Source organism: Hyperolius riggenbachi, chromosome 10 (assembly GCF_040937935.1).
Source record: "Hyperolius riggenbachi isolate aHypRig1 chromosome 10, aHypRig1.pri, whole genome shotgun sequence".
Classification (NCBI taxonomy): domain Eukaryota; kingdom Metazoa; phylum Chordata; class Amphibia; order Anura; family Hyperoliidae; genus Hyperolius; species Hyperolius riggenbachi.
This window is the reverse complement of record NC_090655.1, coordinates 258,029,897-258,048,459: the sequence shown is the minus strand read 5'-3', so window position 1 is coordinate 258,048,459 and position 18,563 is coordinate 258,029,897. Positions and strand designations below refer to the sequence as shown.

The window sequence follows — 18,563 nt, the reverse complement described above, 5'->3', positions numbered from 1 at the left end:
CTTACATGGGGCTTCCTCCAGCCCCATGACTACCATTGCCTCGCTTGCCGTCCTCCTGGGTGGCTCCATTCTCCTGCTCGGCCCTGGTAACCCTTGTTCAGTTCTTCTGCGCATGTCTGCGGCACGTGCCTATCGTATTCACATTGCCGGAGGCATTCTGTGCCTGCGCAGTTAGTACTGTGTAGGCACAGAAGCTCCTGGCAACACGAATGCGCGGGGCCACGCATATGCAGAAGACCCCGATTGCCACATCTGATCAAGGATTACCAGGGCCGAGCAGGTGGTGGACTTCTCTGGGTTCTCCTTCTCTCCTGTGCAAGAGTTCAGGTCCGCTTCAATTGTCTTACTTAACCCACCCCAACACACTTACCCACAAACCCATTGTTGACAGTAGGAAAGAAGCACCCCACGGGCCAAAACTTGGGTTTCAAGACATAAGTTTCCATACGACTTGCATTATTTCTAAATTTACATACTTGTAGTGGTGGGTTTGTGATGTAATGCATCGTTCATTATGTTTTTATGTATGTTATATGAAGTGTATATTTTAACCCCTTCATTTCATTGGCTCCTGAAACTGTGATTGATGTAAGCCAATGAGATTTGCTCACATTGATGACAGGGTCAGGAGCCAATGATATTGTCTACTGAGTGACTCATGGAGTTCTGCTGTCATACTGACAGCAGGGCGAGTGAGCTGCAGCGGGGATACTATAGAGTGACATGATCGGCGGGAGCGACAAGAATGTGCAGCGGGGAGGTGAAATCTACGCCCTGGCAGGAATAACAGTATCCAAACAGGGCGTACATTTCAATCACCGCTGACTGGAAGCAGTTAAAGTGCATAAAGATATGTTATGTGAGAGAAATGAGAGGAATTGCTGGTTTACTTAGACATGTCCCCTATTTTGTGGTATTTGTATTCCTATCCTGGGGATTTTGTAGTGTTCAGACTGCGTGCTTACTATGTGAATGGAAATGCATGTATGATATGTGAGTGCATATGTTACGATTTGTGAATTTATTGATGCATATTGTATGCTGGGTTCCTGGCAGGGCGGTTATTGACTTGATCGTAAGTTGTGGGCGGATCTTCTAATGTGTGTGTGTGTGTGGGTGGGTGGAGTGTGTGTTTCTGGATCTATGAATGTGTGTTGGAGGGTGCAGAGGTTAAGCATGGCTGCTTGTGACATCATATGCAGTCACCTTGCTAGGAATAAAAGGCACCTGAGATGTGAGACCTATGGAGGCTGCCATATTTATTTCCTTTTAAACAATACCAGTTGCCTGGCAGCCCTGCTGACCTTTCTGGTCAGTAGTGTCTGAATCGCACACGTGAAACAAGCATGCAGCTAATCTTGTCAGATTTCTTGTTAGATGCATCTGAGTTAGAAGCATTCAGCCAGACAATGTTCATTGTTTAAAAGGAAATACATATGTCACCCTCCACATGTCTCATCTTTGGTTCCGTTTAAAATACACCTGAACTGAGAGGGATATGGTGGCTGCCATGTTTATTTCCTTGAACAATACCAGTTGTCCTGTGATCTGTTTGGCTGCAGTGGTGTCTGGATGACCCACCTGAAACAAGCTCCAGCTAATCCAGTCACACTTCAGTCAGTGCACCTGATCTGCTGCATGCTTGTTCAGGGTCTATGGCTACAAGTGTTAGAGGCAGAAGATCAGCAGGACAGCCAGGCAATGTGCATTATTCAAAAGGAAGTAATCATGTCAGCCTCCATATCCCTCTCACCTCTGGTTCCCTTTAAGTGTTAAGGAAGGATTCAGCAGAGCAGAGGTTGGGGTGGTCATACTTTGTTACAGAGGAGGTCATAGTACTCCTGTCACTATCCTGATCATCCCCCTTGCAGTAATTGCCATACAAGAGACTTTTATATAACTGCTGTGACTTGTTTTCCAGTTTTCTAGTGCCCCCCCCCCCTCCCCCCCTACATGTACCATAGAATATGTCTGGCATCTCACCTTCCTTAAAGACAAGAGAAGATGCCCATCCAGTAGAGCCATGTCCTCCCTGTGTCCCCCAGTATTGCTATTATCCTCCAGTATGTAATGTCCCCCCACCCCAGTAATGCTATTCCTTTAGTATAGCCAAATCCACACTCCAGTGTTGCTCCCTTCCCCCACCTCCATGCAGAGTAGTAAATGGAAGGATGTACATTGGATTATAGCTAGCTGTCACAGTGTGCTCCAGTCTTCTGCTCCCATTAGCCTCAGTCTCTGACTCTCCTCATATCCTCATCCACCTACCACTACCAGCACTGCTGTAACATCACAGGAATGGTAACAGTGGGAGTTGGATGTGAGGAGAGAAGGCCAGCTGGAGAGGAGGCAGAGGGAGGACAGGACGGCAGCACGCTGTGAGTATAGTGCACAGGTAGCTACAGTGGTCAAAAATATAAAGACAACACTTCCGGTTTTACTCCCATTTTGCATTAGCAGAACCCAAAGATCTGAAACATATTCTACATACACAAAAGACCCATTACTCTCAAATATTGTTCACAAATCTGTCTAAATCAGTATTAGTTAACGCTTCTCATTTGCCAAGATAATCCATCACACCTCACAGATATGGCATTGATCAGTGTATATGCCAGCTTTTTATGCTTTCCTGCAATACTCTGCATGGCCCTACCACCCAAAAGTGACAGCAATGGGGAGAGCTGGAGGGGGGAGGGTAGTTCCTTCTTTGCTAGTTTGTTGTTAGTTTCACCACTGATGTATAACCTAGATTTTCCTCCCTTTATTATTAATCAAAAGGCAGCAGCATCCTGTACAGATCACATGTCCACAACACTGAGGATGGATGAGGACCAGAGTCACATGACCGAGATGATATTTAATCTCACCCTGGAAATCATCTGTCTGCTGACCGGAGAGGTGAGGAGGATTCTGGGAGGTCATGTGACATCACTCTTATCTTTATTAATAAAATACACGCCTGACTCAATAGGTGAGGAGGATTCTGGGAGGTCATGTGACATTATTGTTGGTTTTTCAATACAGAATTTTCCTTCACTGAAGTCTAGTGATCATGTGACCATCAAGGTACCCCCACCTCACTCCCTGATATCTGAGGGACACAATATGCAGAAGATTCTGGAGATCACCAGGAAGATGATGGAGCTGCTGACAGGAGAGGTGAGCAGTGCTAGGAATTATGGGACATTATTCAGAAATAGCAAGGGGTGTGTCTGGGTTGTGACTGTATCATTTTGTGCCAGGTTCCTATAAGGTATCAGGATGTCACAGGTAATTTCTCTGTGGAGGAGTGGCGGTATATAGAAGAACACAAGGACCTCTACAAGGACACCATGATGGAGAATCAGCCGCCCCTCACATCACCAGGTAAGAGGAGACTTTCACTTATCGTAAAGGAGAGAGCAGTGCAGGGGGTCCCCCCCCCCCTCCCTCTACAATCATCTGATAAACACACAGAGACATTGTATTCAGTCAGTTTGTGTGTGTTCCTGCAGATGTATCCAGTAACAGAAACCCACCAGAGAGATGTACAGGTCCTCTTTATTCCCGTTATTGTCCACAGGAAGATCACAACTATTCGCAACAGGTAGGTGGGGCTGAGAGTCCACTGACATTGTTTCCTTCTGCATATGCTGTTATTTGTGTTCACATTTAAAATGCGGAAGGGAACAAAAGGATGTTTGCTTGCCTGGGGCTTCTTCCAGCTCCCTCAATACGTTCCTGCTCCCCTCTGTTGTGCAGCTGTCAGTCCTCAGCTTCGGCTCAGTTGCAGACTATTGCACGTTCCGTGTCCTGGCTGCACACTGGCCCAGTCGTGTTCTCGTGACCAGGAGCATGATGGAGGAGGCATACAGCCTGGAACAGTGCATGTGCGGTGACCTGCAAACCCAGCTGGATCTCAGACTTCACAGCAGCACAGTAGATCTACCTGGGAGGACATTGAGGGATCTGACAGACTATAGGGGGCAAAGAGGTCCCAGGTACGTAAAAAACATTTTGTTCCTTTCATCACCGGCTTACTTAAAATTATCTCTTGTTTTGTGCACTTAGTGTGGTGAACTGACGTATGTAAGTGCTGTGGTTAAAGACAAAGAAGAGGAGACATATGTGAGGAGTGATCAGCAGTCTATGGAGGAGGGAGACATGATGAGGACAATTAAAGAGGAAGAAGAAGAGACGTGTGTGAGGAGTGATCAGCAGTCTATAGAGGAGGGTGACATGATGAGGACAATTAAAGAGGAAGAAGAAGAGACGTATGTGAGGAGTGACCAGCAGTCTATGGAGCAGGGCGACATGATGGGATCAATTAAAAAAGAAGAGACGTGTGTGAGGAGTGATCAGCAGTCTATGGAGGAGAGTAACATGATGAGGACAATTAAAGAGGAAGAAGAAGAGACGTATGTGATGTGTGATCAGAAATCTATGGAGGAAGGTGACATGATGAGGACAATTAAAGAAGAAGAAGAAGATACATATGTGAGGAGTGATCGGCAGTCGGCAGAGAAAGGTGACATGATGAGACCATATAAGGAGGAAGACATTATTACAGTGATGAGTACTGGTGAGTGATAAACACTAGATATTGAACTGGCATATTATGCAAATGAATAAATACCAGTATGTCCCTGCTGGGCACAGTACAGGTCACATGATTCCTATAAGTGGGGGAGGGGCTATAAGAATGAGAAAGATGTTTGGAGAGAGGGTAGACTAAAGTGAAAAGTAACTGAAAAGTCCCTCTACTAAAACAACTATGCCAAGTGCAATTATGCCTTCTTAAACAGGAAATATTTGCTTGCATTCGGATGCTGCATGAATTCCAGGCAGGGAGTGAGTAGTGAAGTGACAGGTCTGGCAAGGGTGATAATTACCACAGCCCAACGTGGGGCAACTGGTGTCATTTGGGGCAACTCTGCCTGATCAAAGTGTAGCTCACATCAACAGCAACACACATGTGAGCAGTAATATGGAAGCCATGTGTATACTGGCTGCACAGCTACTATAATAATGCATTATGTCAGGACAGTCAGTAAACATGCAAATATTCCCTTCAGTTCTCTGACAATCCAGGATAAGAACGTGCAATCAAATACCATGCAATACCACCATTTATATTAGAGTCAGTAACTCCAACTTCAGCGATTAACAAACAATAGTGGGAACAAGTAAAAACTGCAAATCCTCCCCCAAAGACCCTGTCCATATCATAGACAAGGGGCTCCTTCCCACCCCTAGTGTTCAGGAGGAGGTAGGGGTAGCTACACCCACACGTGTGAGTGTTGTCCCTGGGGGGAGGGTTCATAGTAGCATCTGGGAGTCTCCTTTAACCTTCCTGGCGGGGTAAGCCGCGCAGGAAATTTTCTCAGGCCCTGCTGGGCCGATTTGCGTAATTTTTTTTTTTTGCTGAATGCAGCTAGCACTTTTCTAGCTGCGTCAGCACACCGATCGCCGCCGCCCCGCGCCGATTTGCCGCTATCCGCCGCGCCGCAGAGCCCCCCCCCCCAGACCCCGTGCGCTGCCTGGCCTATCAGCGCCAGGCAGCGCTGAGGGGTGGATCGGGACTCCCTTAGACGTCACAACGTCGGTGACGTCATCCCGCCCCATCGCTATGGCGACGGGGGAAGCCCTCCAGGAAATCCCGTTCTTTGAACGGGATTTCCTGGTCGCCTATCGCCGGAGGCGATCGGAGGGGCTGGGGGATGCCGCTGAGCTCGTTACATGATTTAAAAAAAAAATAAAATTAAAAAAACGGCTGCGCTGCCCCCTGGCGGTTTTTAATAGACCGCCAGGAGGGTTAATCAGGGTCGGTTTAAGCAACAATGGGGCCGCAGGGCAAAATAAACCTGGGGGCATCCCCAACAGATACCCCGGAACAAAAATCGGCATTAAGGGACCTTTTTTGCAGCTGGTATAGTCAGGGTGTGAAGACCCAATCGGTCAGAGCTCCACATTCTGGCTATCCCAGCTTGCATGGGGGACAAGGGGTTAAAAAGTTTCAGGAGGGGGCACCCCACATAATTTAAAAAAAAAAATTCCCACACTCTAAACATAAAATTTTTTTGGGGAAAATAGGAAAAAATGCCAGGGATCTTCATACAGCCATATTGCGGCTGTATAGCGATCCCTGGCCAAAGCGCTGCGGCTGCGTATGGACCCCCTGAAAACCCCGTCAGGAAATTTATTGCTCTTTCTTTTGATGCATGTGAAATTACACTACCGTTAGGTTTGCTACTAAAAGTGACATTTACCGCATTTAAAAGTATACTTTTTTCCTTCAAAACTTTAAAATCGATTTTCTCAAAAACTATGTGTTTTTGAAAAATTGTTTTTTCCTCTTATTCCCAATGATCTCCTTAACATATCCTGCACATTTAGGGTTTCTAGCATTTAAGGTGGATTTGCTATTAACCATTAAAGAGAATCTGTAACGACAAAACGTCCCCTGGGGGGTACTCACCTCGGATGGGGGAAGCCTCAGGATCCTAATGAGGCTTCCCAAGCCGTCCTCCGTCCCTCAGGAGTCTCGCTGCAGCCCTCCGTACAGCGGTGACGTAATATTTACCTTCCTGGCTCCTGCGCAGGCGCTCTGACGGCTGTTGGCTCCGAAGGAGGCGGAAATACCCGATCGCCGTCGGGTCCGCTCTACTGCGCAGGCGCAAGTCTCCGGCGCCTGCGCAGTAGAGCGGACCCGACTGAGATCGGGTATTTCCGCCTCCTTCGGAGCGAAAGCAGCCACAGCGCCCCCGCTGCAGCCAGCAAAGGTAAATATTGAATTGAACAGTCGGGCCTGTCGCCGGCTGTTCGGAGGGCTGCAGCGAGACCTCCGTGGGACAGAGGACGGCGTGGGAAGCCTCATAAGGATCCTGAGGCTTCCCCCACCCGAGGTGAGTACCCCCCAGGGGACGTTTTTGATGTTACAGAGTCTCTTTAAAGTCTGCAGGTTTTTAAATGTGTATTTTTTTTCCTTTGAAACTTTAAAATCGATTTTCTCAAAAACTATAAGTCCGATTTGAAATTTATTTTCCTCTTGTAGCCACTGGGGGCCCCTACAAGCTCTGGGGCCCTGGGGCAATTTCCCCCTTTGCCTCTATGGTAGCGCCGGCCCTGGGGTTAATAAGTGGTCCACCTCCCCAGGTGAAATGGGCATATGGTTACTAATCTACCCCTTACCTATTTCCACAATCAGTTACGGACAACTGAAGAGAGAGGTATATGGAGGCTGCCATGTTTATTTCCTTTTAAGCAATACCAGTTGGCTGGCAGCCCTGCTGATCCTCTGCCTCTAATACTATTAGCCATAGCCCCTGAACAAGCATGCAGCAGATCAGGTGTTTCAGACTTTAAAGTCAGATCTGCCAAGACTAGCTGTATGCTTGTTTCTGGTGTTATTCAGATACTACTGCAGAGAAATAGACCAGCAGGGCTGCCAGGCAATTGGTATTGATTAAAAGGAAATAAATATTGGCAGCCTCCGCGTACCTCTTACTTCAGTTCTTCTTTAAACGTAAAATAAAAACATAACCATGAAAAAAATCCTCTGAAGTGAACTTGAAGGGCCTGATTCACAAAGCTTTTCTGTTAAATTATCTCACCTTATTTATTAACTCACAATTTATCTCTCCTTAAATGACTTGCTCATGATTTTCCTCTCCTTATCTAACTTAATTCATGGTTTAGCTCTCCTTATTTGATAACTCACAGTTTAGCTATCCTTATTTGACATAACTCACGGTTTAGCTCTCCTTATTTGACATAACTCATGGTTTAGCTCTACTTATTTGACATAACTCATGGTTTAGCTCTCCTTATTTGACATAACTCATGGTTTAGCTCTCCTTATTTGACATAACTCACGGTTTAGCTCTCCTTATTTGACATAACTCATGGTTTAGCTCTCCTTATTTAACATAACTCATGGTTTAGCTCTCCTTATTTGACATAACTCATGGTTTAGCTCTCCTTATTTGACATAACTCACGGTTTAGCACTGCTTATCTATTTATCTCATCAATTATCTCTCCTTATTCGTTTATCTCGGGCATTAGCACACCTTACAGTTAAGGTGAAAATTAAGTAACCTTTGTGAATCAACCCCTATGTGAGGAAACTGACTTTATGATAGATACCTACTTAGAGGAAAGCCTCAAGGTCTTTGGTCCATCTTGTTGTTCCAGCTCTATCCTGTTGAAGTTTTTTGACCTGCTGGGTTGAAAAGCTGTTCGCCAGTTCTGAGGCAGCCTGTGGAAGCACATCCATGCTGCGCACCGAATAGTCACGGTTTGCACATACCATGTTCGCAAGCTTCAATGAGAAACAGCACTGGAACAACAGGCCAGACCTATGTCTGGGAAGGCTCTGTGGTATCTAGAGCCTTTTCTCTATATAGGTAACCTGTTGGGAGGGTCTTTCCTTCAGGTTTGCTTTAATAGTCTTATGTAGCCATAAATACTTACCTTTAACGATACCCGCCACATAAGTTGCTCCCGGCTGTTGGCACTAACTACAGTATAGCAAAAGCATCTTTAAATATGTCGCTGGGTCTCCCTATTGGTCTACTTATTATACCAGTGAAAGCCCTAATGCCACCATGATCCACCTTCCAGAGCCTACACTCCCTCCTTCTCCGGGGTGCTGAAGGTGGGAATGAGCCCCTTGTCCATGGTATGCAGTGAGCAAGGGGGAGACTTTGGCACCTCTCTCTTCCAGAGCCCCTCCATACCATGGACCATGCAGGCTGGTATAGCTCAGAGTGTGGAGCCCCACATGGTCCAGGCTCTGCACTCTGGCTACAGCGGCTGGCTATAGTGACAAGGAGTTAAAGAGGTTCGGGAAGGGGGGGGGGGGGGGAGACCTCACACTGTGCATTTTCTTATGGCTCACATTCCGCAATGTAGTCAGTCCCAGTTTAGATTTTGATTTGTATCAATGGATATATGTAAAAATGTTGGTAACACAGAATTAGTAGCAAGTGTTACTGGCCTGTAATAAGCTGATAATGGGCACTGTACATTATTGTACACAGATTGGTCACAGTAGGGGGTGACATAGTGTTACTGGCCTGTAATAAGCTGATAATGGCCACTGTTCATTATTGTACACAGATTGGTCACAGTAGGGGGTGAGCACATCTATTGCAGGTAGTCAATTCGGGTGCAGCCTCTGTTTGGAAGCGCTGCCAATGTCTTCTGCTGTACAAAACTCATGTAAGTATACTTATTGCTAGCTGCATCCATGTGTATCAATTTGCATTCAAATTATAGATTAGTACTAGTACATGATTTGCATTCAAGGCATGTATTTAGACCTGTGGGGCTCTGCATGCCTCTGTTGGTCTACAATTCAGTTGCAGCCTATGAGCACTGTCAATACGCTGATAATGGTCACTGGACAATACTGTACACAGATTGGCCACAGTAGGGGTGCATTAGTGTTACTGGCCTGTAATAAGCTGATAATGGTCACTGTGCATTGCTGTACACAGATTGGTCACAGTAGGGGTGACTTAGTGTTACCAGCCCGTAATAAGCTAATGGTCACCGGACATTACAGTACAGATTGGTCACAGTAGGGGTGACTTAGTGTTACCGGCCTGTAATAAGCTGATAATGGTCACTGTACATTACTGTACACAGATTGGTCACAATAGGGGTGACTTAATATTGCTGACCTGTAATAAGCTGATGGTCACTGTACATTACTGTACACAGATTAGTCACAGTAGGGGTGACTTAGTGTTACCGGCCTGTAATAAGCTGATAATGGTCACTGTACATTACTGTACACAGAGTGGTCACAGTAGGGGTGACTTAGTGTTACCGGCCTGTAATAAGCTGATAATGGTCACTGTACATTACTGTACACAGAGTGGTCACAGTAGGGGTGACTTAGTGTTACCGGCCTGTAATAAGCTGATAATGGTCACTGTACATTACTGCACACAGATTGGTCACAATAGGGGTAACTTAGTGTTACTGGCCAGTAATAAGCTTATAATGGTCACTGTACATTACTGTACACATATTGGTCTCAGTAGGGGGTGACTTAGTGTTACCGGCCTGTAATAAACTGATAATGATCACTGTACATTACTGTACACAGATTGGTCACAGTAGGGGTGACTTAGTGTTACTGGTCTGTAATAAGCTGATAATGATCACTGTACATTACTGTACACAGATTGGTCACAGTAGGGGTGACTTAGGCTATCATTCATAATGCGAAAATGCTGAAAACCGCTCACTTTACCGACCTCTTAGCAAAGTCTCCATTCATAAAGGCTCTTTCCGCGTGCGAAGCTGACATTTCCGAGCAGAGCGATAAATCGCCGCCTTGTGCGGTGATTATCATAAAAAATGTAACAAACTGTCAATTCATAAAGATTACCGCAAGCTGTATGAGGATGGGGAATACCGCCCCCTCTGATGTGGTGATAACAATGTTAAGCTAATGGAGACACAGACCTCCCAGGCAGCTGCAGCAGAGCGGAACACGGAGAAATTTATCAACTCCGCAGCTTCTCCTGTTTCCGCAAGCCTACCGCCTGCCTAACGCCAGCCTAGTTCGGGAAATCTCTGCACTCCTATCGCAACTGTAGCCTTTTCTATGAATGCCCACCCAGAAGTCTAAAATACCGGCAGCGGTGTTTTTCCGCACTGAGTCTCATTACCGACAACACCTTTATGAATGATACCCTTAGTGTTACTGGCCTGTAATCAGCTGATAATGGTCACTGTACATTACTGTACACAGATTGGTCACAGTAGGGGTGACTTAGTGTTACTGGCCTGTAATCAGCTGATAATGGTCACTGTACATTACTGTACACAGATTGGTCACAGTAGGGGTGACTTAGTGTTATTGGCCTGTAATAAGCTGATAATGGTCACTGTACATTACCGTACACAGATTGGTCACAGTAGGGAGTGACTTAGTGTTACCAGCCTGTAATAAGCTGATAATGGTCACTGGACATTACTGTACACAGATTGGTCACAGTAGGGGGTGACTTAGTGTTACTGGCCTGTAATAAGCTGATAATGGTCACTGTACATTACTGTACACAGATTGGTCACAGTATTGGGTGACTTGGTGTTACCGGCCTGTAATCAGCTGATAATGGTCACTGGACATTACTGTACACAGGTTGGTCACAGTAGTGGTGACTTAGTGTTACCAGCCTGTAATAAGCTGATAATGGTCACTGTACATTACTGTACACAGATTGGTCACAGTAGGGGTGACTTAGTGTTACAGGCCTGTAATAAGCTGATAATGGTCACTGTACATTACTGTACACAGATTGGTCACAGTAGGGGTGACTTAGTGTTACAGGCCTGAAATAAGCTGATAATGGTCACTGCACATTACTATACACAGATTGGTCACAGTAGGGATGACTTAGTGTTACTGACCTGTAATAAGCTGATAATGGTCACTGTACATTACTGCATACAGATTGGTCACAGTAGGGGTGAGTTAATGTTACTGGCCTGTAATAAGCTAATAATGGTCACTGTACATTACTGTACACAGATTGGTCACAGTAGGGGTGACTTAGTGTTACTGGCCTGTAATAAGCTGATAATGGTCACTATGCATTACTGTACACAGATTGGTCACAGTAGGGGTGACTTAGTGTTACCTGCCTGTAATAAGCTGATAATGGTCGCTGTACATTACTGTATACAGATTGGTCACAGTAGGGGGTGACGTAGTGTTATTGGCCTGTAATAAGCTGATAATGGTCACTGCACATTACTGTACACAGATTGGTCACAGTAGGGGTGACTTAGTGTTATTGGCCTGTAATAAGCTGATAATGGTCACTGTACATTACCGTACACAGATTGGTCACAGTAGGGAGTGACTTAGTGTTACCAGCCTGTAATAAGCTGATAATGGTCACTGGACATTACTGTACACAGATTGGTCACAGTAGGGGGTGAGTTAGTGTTACTGGCCTGTAATAAGCTGATAATGGTCACTGTACATTACTGTACACAGATTGGTCACAGTATTGGGTGACTTGGTGTTACCGGCCTGTAATCAGCTGATAATGGTCACTGGACATTACTGTACACAGGTTGGTCACAGTAGTGGTGACTTAGTGTTACCAGCCTGTAATAAGCTGATAATGGTCACTGTACATTACTGTACACAGATTGGTCACAGTAGGGGTGACTTAGTGTTACAGGCCTGTAATAAGCTGATAATGGTCACTGTACATTACTGTACACAGATTGGTCACAGTAGGGGTGACTTAGTGTTACAGGCCTGAAATAAGCTGATAATGGTCACTGCACATTACTATACACAGATTGGTCACAGTAGGGATGACTTAGTGTTACTGACCTGTAATAAGCTGATAATGGTCACTGTACATTACTGCATACAGATTGGTCACAGTAGGGGTGAGTTAATGTTACTGGCCTGTAATAAGCTAATAATGGTCACTGTACATTACTGTACACAGATTGGTCACAGTAGGGGTGACTTAGTGTTACTGGCCTGTAATAAGCTGATAATGGTCACTATGCATTACTGTACACAGATTGGTCACAGTAGGGGTGACTTAGTGTTACCTGCCTGTAATAAGCTGATAATGGTCGCTGTACATTACTGTATACAGATTGGTCACAGTAGGGGGTGACGTAGTGTTATTGGCCTGTAATAAGCTGATAATGGTCACTGCACATTACTGTACACAGATTGGTCACAGTAGGGGGTGACTTGGTGTTACTGGCCTGTAATCAGCTGATAATGGTCACTGTACATTACTGTACACAGATTGGTCACAGTAGGGGTGACTTAGTGTTACTGGCCTGTAATAAGCTGATAATGGTCACTGCACATTACTGTTTACAGATTGGTCACAGTAGTGGTGACTTAGTGTTACCGGCCTATAATAAGCTGATAATTGTCACTGTACATTACTGTGCACAGATTGGTCACAGTAGGGGAGGCTATACCTTTAGGTAATGTCAGGGTTCTTTTGTCATATAGCATGTGTACATAGCTGCACTGGCGTCAGGATATGATGAGGGGGGATCTGTCTAGGGTCTCCCCTCCCTGCAGAGTTGCCATCATTAAGATTTCTACAATTTGATCTGTGAAAGCTTCAGGTTCTTAGGTCTCCCTGCCCCGCACTGATCTCCTGTCCAATAGGCGCTGCAGTGTGCAGCAGTTTGGCTCCTCCTTAGACAGAAGGATGGGAGGAGAGATATGGCTATACTGTATATATAGGAGTATATATGTGTGTATTTATATCCAGCTACAGAAGTATTAGTGGTTATAGATCTCCATGACATAAATGGATACCGGTAATTCCTCCACCTTACAGCTCCTATAATTTAGTGCTGTGTAATGTCATAATATATTTATTTGCACAAAAGGGAACAATAGATAAAGGTACATTACAAGTGGCATATGAGTGACAGGAGGATACAATGGTAATAAGAATGTGTAAGTGACACCACATTGCTCTACAAACATAACACAGATCTCTTGCTATAAGTACATATAGGTCTGTTGTCACAGGAGTAACACATTGGGCCTGATTCACAAAGCGGTGATAACCCAGTTAAAGACTTTAGGCGTGATAACCATCTTTATCATGCCTAAACTCAGTTTAGGCATGATAAGTTTAGATTGCGCGCAAAGTCCCGCACGCAAAGCAGCGCCATTAAACTCTATGCAAAGTGCACCAGACTTTGCTAGCGCAAAACTTTTGATCAGCTGTGCACTGCGGTGCTAACCCAGTTGGTGCTTAAACTTATCACCAACAAGTTCAAAAAATGACTGGGTCTCCACCTGGATAAATGCAGTATCGCTGAACTTTCTTTATTGCACCATAGTAATAAAAAACACGACGTTTCGGCACACAGGCCTTTATCAAGGGTAACACTTGATAAAGGCCTGTGTGCCGAAACGTCGTGTTTTTTTATTACTATGGTGCAATAAAGAAAGTTCAGCGATACTGCATTTATCCAGGTGGAGACCCAGTCATTTTTTGAACTTGTTGCTGCTGATCGTTACACCCTTAAGGATCCGGGTGTGGACTGGTTGACTCCCTGGTCCCCTTCATATTGTCCAGTTGAGCTCTGGAGACCGTTTGCTACTACGCTTAAACTTATCACGCCTAAAAACTTATCACACCTAAACTTATCATGCCTAAACTTATCACACCTAAACTTATCACACCTAAACTTATCATGCCTAAACTTATCACACCTAAACTTATCACACCTAAACTTATCATGCCTAAACTTATCACACCTAAACTTATCACACCTAAACTTATCACACCTAAACTTATTACACCTAAACTTATCATGCCTAAACAGAGTTTAGGCGTGATAAAGGGCTTTTCACTAGCGTGCTAACTGTTAGCACCGCTTTGTGAATCAGGCCCATTGCTTCCATTGTCTCATCAAGCTCTACAGCTTGCTGTGTTTCCATGTATGGCCAACGCTTTAGGTGTAGGGAGGTCAATGAGATGCAAATAACTGGGACTTCAGTTCAAGTGTAATGCAAATTGTATTCAACAAATCACATTTGTCAGGAAATGCATTCGATTGGCTGAATTCCATGCTACATAAAATTTGCATACAAGCCACAGTTATAGTCATGTGATTGGTCATCTGTAATGAGCACAACCTTCTGCAGTTCTCTGTCAGGCTGAATACTAGTGATGGTCAGTGAAATGCCAATAACTCTGAGATGGTGCAAATTATATGCAAATGCGCATCGGCTGCATTTTATTATTATTATTATTATTTAGTATTTATATAGCGCCGACATATTACGCAGCACTGTACAGTGTATATATATATATTGTCTTGTCACTAACTGTTCCTCAAAGGAGCTCACAATCTAATCCCTACCATTGCCATATGGCTATATTATGTAGTGTAAGTACTGTAGTCTAGGGCCAATTTTAAGGGGGAGCCAATTTACTTATCTGTATGTTTTTGGAATGTGGGAGGAAATCAGAGTTCCCGGAGGAAACCCACACAGACACGGAGAGAACGTTCAAACTCTTTTGCAAATAGTGCCCTGGCTGGGATTCGAACCAGGGACCCAGCGCTGCAAGGCGAGAGAGCTAATCACTACGCCACCGTGCATTTGGTCCATTTCCACTCTATAGAAAATTTGCATCAACTTGGAATTCTCAGCAGCTCACTGACCATCCCTAATGATGATTCTTCCTCCCCTCAGAATTCTCTAACAGGAAGTGATGATGTTTCTCTATTTGCAGCACAGAGTCCGAGCATCAGGAACCTCTCAGAGACTCGTCTCTTTGTATCCACAGACTGTACAACGGATGATGATGTCACTGGACAAGAGTCTCCTGCAGATATCCTGGTGACCCCAAATATTCCTCCAGACTCACCTCACCTGTCTAACCCTGAGGGGCCTCATACCCAGCACAGCTCTCCCCTTGCTGGAGGGTCTTATTCCTGTTCCACATGTGGGAAATGTTTTGTTAAGAAAGCAGCTCTTGTCAGACATAAGAGATATCACACTGGTGAGAGACCATATTCATGTGATGAGTGTGGGAAATGTTTTATTTGGAAATCGCAGCTTTCCACACATGAGAGATCTCACACTGGTGAGAAGCCCTTTTCATGTGCTGAGTGTGGGAGATATTTTCTGCGTAAAGCAAACCTGATCATACATGAGAGATCTCACACAGGTGAAAAGCCCTATTCTTGTACCGAGTGTGGGAAAAGTTTTGGACACAAATCAAACCTTGTCAGACATGAGAAGTCTCACACTGGAGAGAAGCCCTTTTCGTGTGCTGAGTGTGGGAATTTTTTACTGAGAAAATAAAACCTGATCACACATGACAGATCTCACACTGGTGAGAAGCCCTATTCATGTGCAGAGTGTGGGAAATGTTTTGCACGTAAATCGCACCTTGTTACACATGAGAGATCTCACACAGGTGAGACGCCCTAATCATCCACTGGGTGTGAGATGTCTTAAGGGGCCCATACACTGGTGGACTTTAGCCATCGATCAATCGATTCTATAGACTCGATCGATCAATCAGAAATCGATTCTATCAAATTCCCCGTTCGATCGATTTGTGGCCGATTTCAATCGATTTGATCTATCTGACAGGATGGAAAATCTAGGTTGATCTGCTGCTGGCAGCAGATCGATGGCCTATAGAGTTGCATTGGATCTAATGGTCCAATAATGCATTTAGATTGATTTTCAATAGATTTCATTCTGAAATCTATTGGAAATCTGTTCCTAGTGTGTGGCACACATCAGATAGATTCCTGTTAGATTCGACTTGACAGGCATCTGCCAGAAAACTATCTGATGGTCGAATCTGCTGCAAATCTATAAGTGTATGGCCACCTTTAGCCTAAAGTTTCCTTTTCTTTTATTTCTTGCAAGGTGGATATGGATGCATTTTATACAGAATAATGAGGACATCAATTTTTATTAAAAATGTTAAGACTGGGGAACTAACACTGGAAGAAAGAATAGAATTGGATAAACCTGTAAATAAGGAAGAGGTAGAAGAAGCAATTAATAAATGTAAACTTGGCAAAAGCCCCGGCCCTGATGGGTTTAGTGCGGAATTTTATAAAACATTTGTAAAGGAAATAGCTCTTCTGTTGGATGCTAAACTCGACGGAAGAACTTACCTTCTCGAATACAAATAATAGTGCACTAATAACCCTGATCCCTAAAGAGACCTCAGAAATATCCCGATGTACAGACTTTAGACCAATCTCGTTAATAAATACTGATATAAAAATTTACGCAATGATCTTAGCAAGTAGATTAGAGAAAATCACTGATAAATTACTAAGCAGCTCACAGTGTGGATTTAGGAAGAATAAACAACTCAAAGACAATATATATATACCGCAATTGATATTATTGAGAAATGTAAAAAGGATAAGATAGAGGCTATATTAGTAACACTAGACGCAGAAAAAGCGTTTGATAGAATCTCGAGATCTTTTCTTTTTGACATTCTGCAGAAATTTGAATTAGGTGAGGCGCTAATCAAAAGAATTAAAAAACTTTATGCTAATCAAACAGCTCAAGTAGTAGTAAATGGCACATTACATGAAAGATTCAGTATCACAAACGGGGTTAGACAGGGCTGCCCACTGTCACCAATTCTTTTTAACCTATGCATGGAAGCGTTACTATCAACAATTCAAGCAGACAATGATATTCAGGGTATTCAGTCGGGCCAACTACATATTAAGACACTTGCGTACGCTGATGATGTATTATTGATCCTTAGTAACCCAAATAGATCTTTACAAAGATGCGGAAAAGTGTTGGAAGACTTCAGACTTTGTTCAAATTTTAAGATTAATGAGAAAAAAAACCAATATTCTAGACCTGGGCTGCACACTAAGGATAAAGAAGGAGATTGAGAAAGAAATACATTACACATGGAAAAATGAAGTCAAATACTTGGGAATTACACTATGTAACAGGTTAGATAACCTTCTTGCCGCTAACTATAAACCCCTGCTGACTGATATAAAGAAGAAGTTGAGGGATTGGAACAGACCCTGCTTTAATGTATTGGGGCGCACTGCAATCATTAAAATGATGATATTACCTAAAATCCTGTTTATAATGCAGTGCATTCCAATACATTTACCGGGCTCATGGTTTAAGGCCTGGCATAACATCTTTCAGGACTTTATATGGGCTAATAGTAAGAGAAAGAGAAAGTATAGTATGATCAGTAAGAAAAAAGAGGATGGGGGCCTGGCAGCACCAAACCTCCTGTGGTATTATAGAAGCATCCATCTTACAAGAGTAACTTCATGGAGATTAGAAGACGGCAAGGCAGATTCCAAGTTACTGTGGACCGCGTTAGAGCAATGCGAAGTAGCTTTTGCAAAAATATTCTCATGGATTCCGGAAAATATTAAAGAAGTAATTAAAACAACAACAAACATACTAATCAAACCAACATTAAATACACTCCTGCAGACGATAGAAACGTGCGATAGATCAACGGGGATATCACCTATGATATCTCTGAAAGACAATAGGGAATTCCTGCCTGCTTGCAATCTAAACTGGTTTAATAAGAATAAGATCGCTTATGATACTAGAATCATAGATATTGTGGGTAACAAAGAATTAAAAATTGCCGGTCTGAATTGTGAGCAAGCAGGGAAAGGATATTGGTGGCTAAATCAGGTGAATAGTTATCTTGGCAGATTGGAATCAACGGGTAAAAAAATTAAGGAAAAATTAAATATACTAGAGAAAAATATCTACTCTAGAAGGTGCCAGAAAGGTATGATCTCCATCTATTATGACTTTTATGCTGGCCTGCTGAATCCTGGATTGCCTTCGTTCTGTGGTAGCTGGGAGAGAGACTTGGAGAGAGACTGTACGCAAAGGTGGCGCAGTATTTGGCAAAAAATGAATGCAATTCATGATACAAGTTTACTGTTAATACAATACAAACTCTTAAATAGATGGTATATGACACCAAAAAGGTTACACAAAATCTCTAAGCGAAATAGCGATAGGTGTGGAAGATGCAACAAGGATTT

At 43.8% G+C, this 18,563-nt stretch overlaps 1 protein-coding gene across 1 annotated transcript in view; it reads left to right on the top strand.

The window, feature by feature from the left end:
- The window catches only part of LOC137537127 (uncharacterized), a 627,974-nt gene that overhangs the window by 556,135 nt on the left and 53,276 nt on the right, over positions 1–18,563 (top strand). The window contains 6 exon segments of the mRNA XM_068259259.1: positions 2,782–2,901; positions 3,028–3,162; positions 3,246–3,369; positions 3,498–3,589; positions 4,054–4,564; positions 15,260–15,949. Of these exon segments, the coding sequence (XP_068115360.1) occupies positions 2,782–2,901; positions 3,028–3,162; positions 3,246–3,369; positions 3,498–3,589; positions 4,054–4,564; positions 15,260–15,949 (1,672 nt within the window).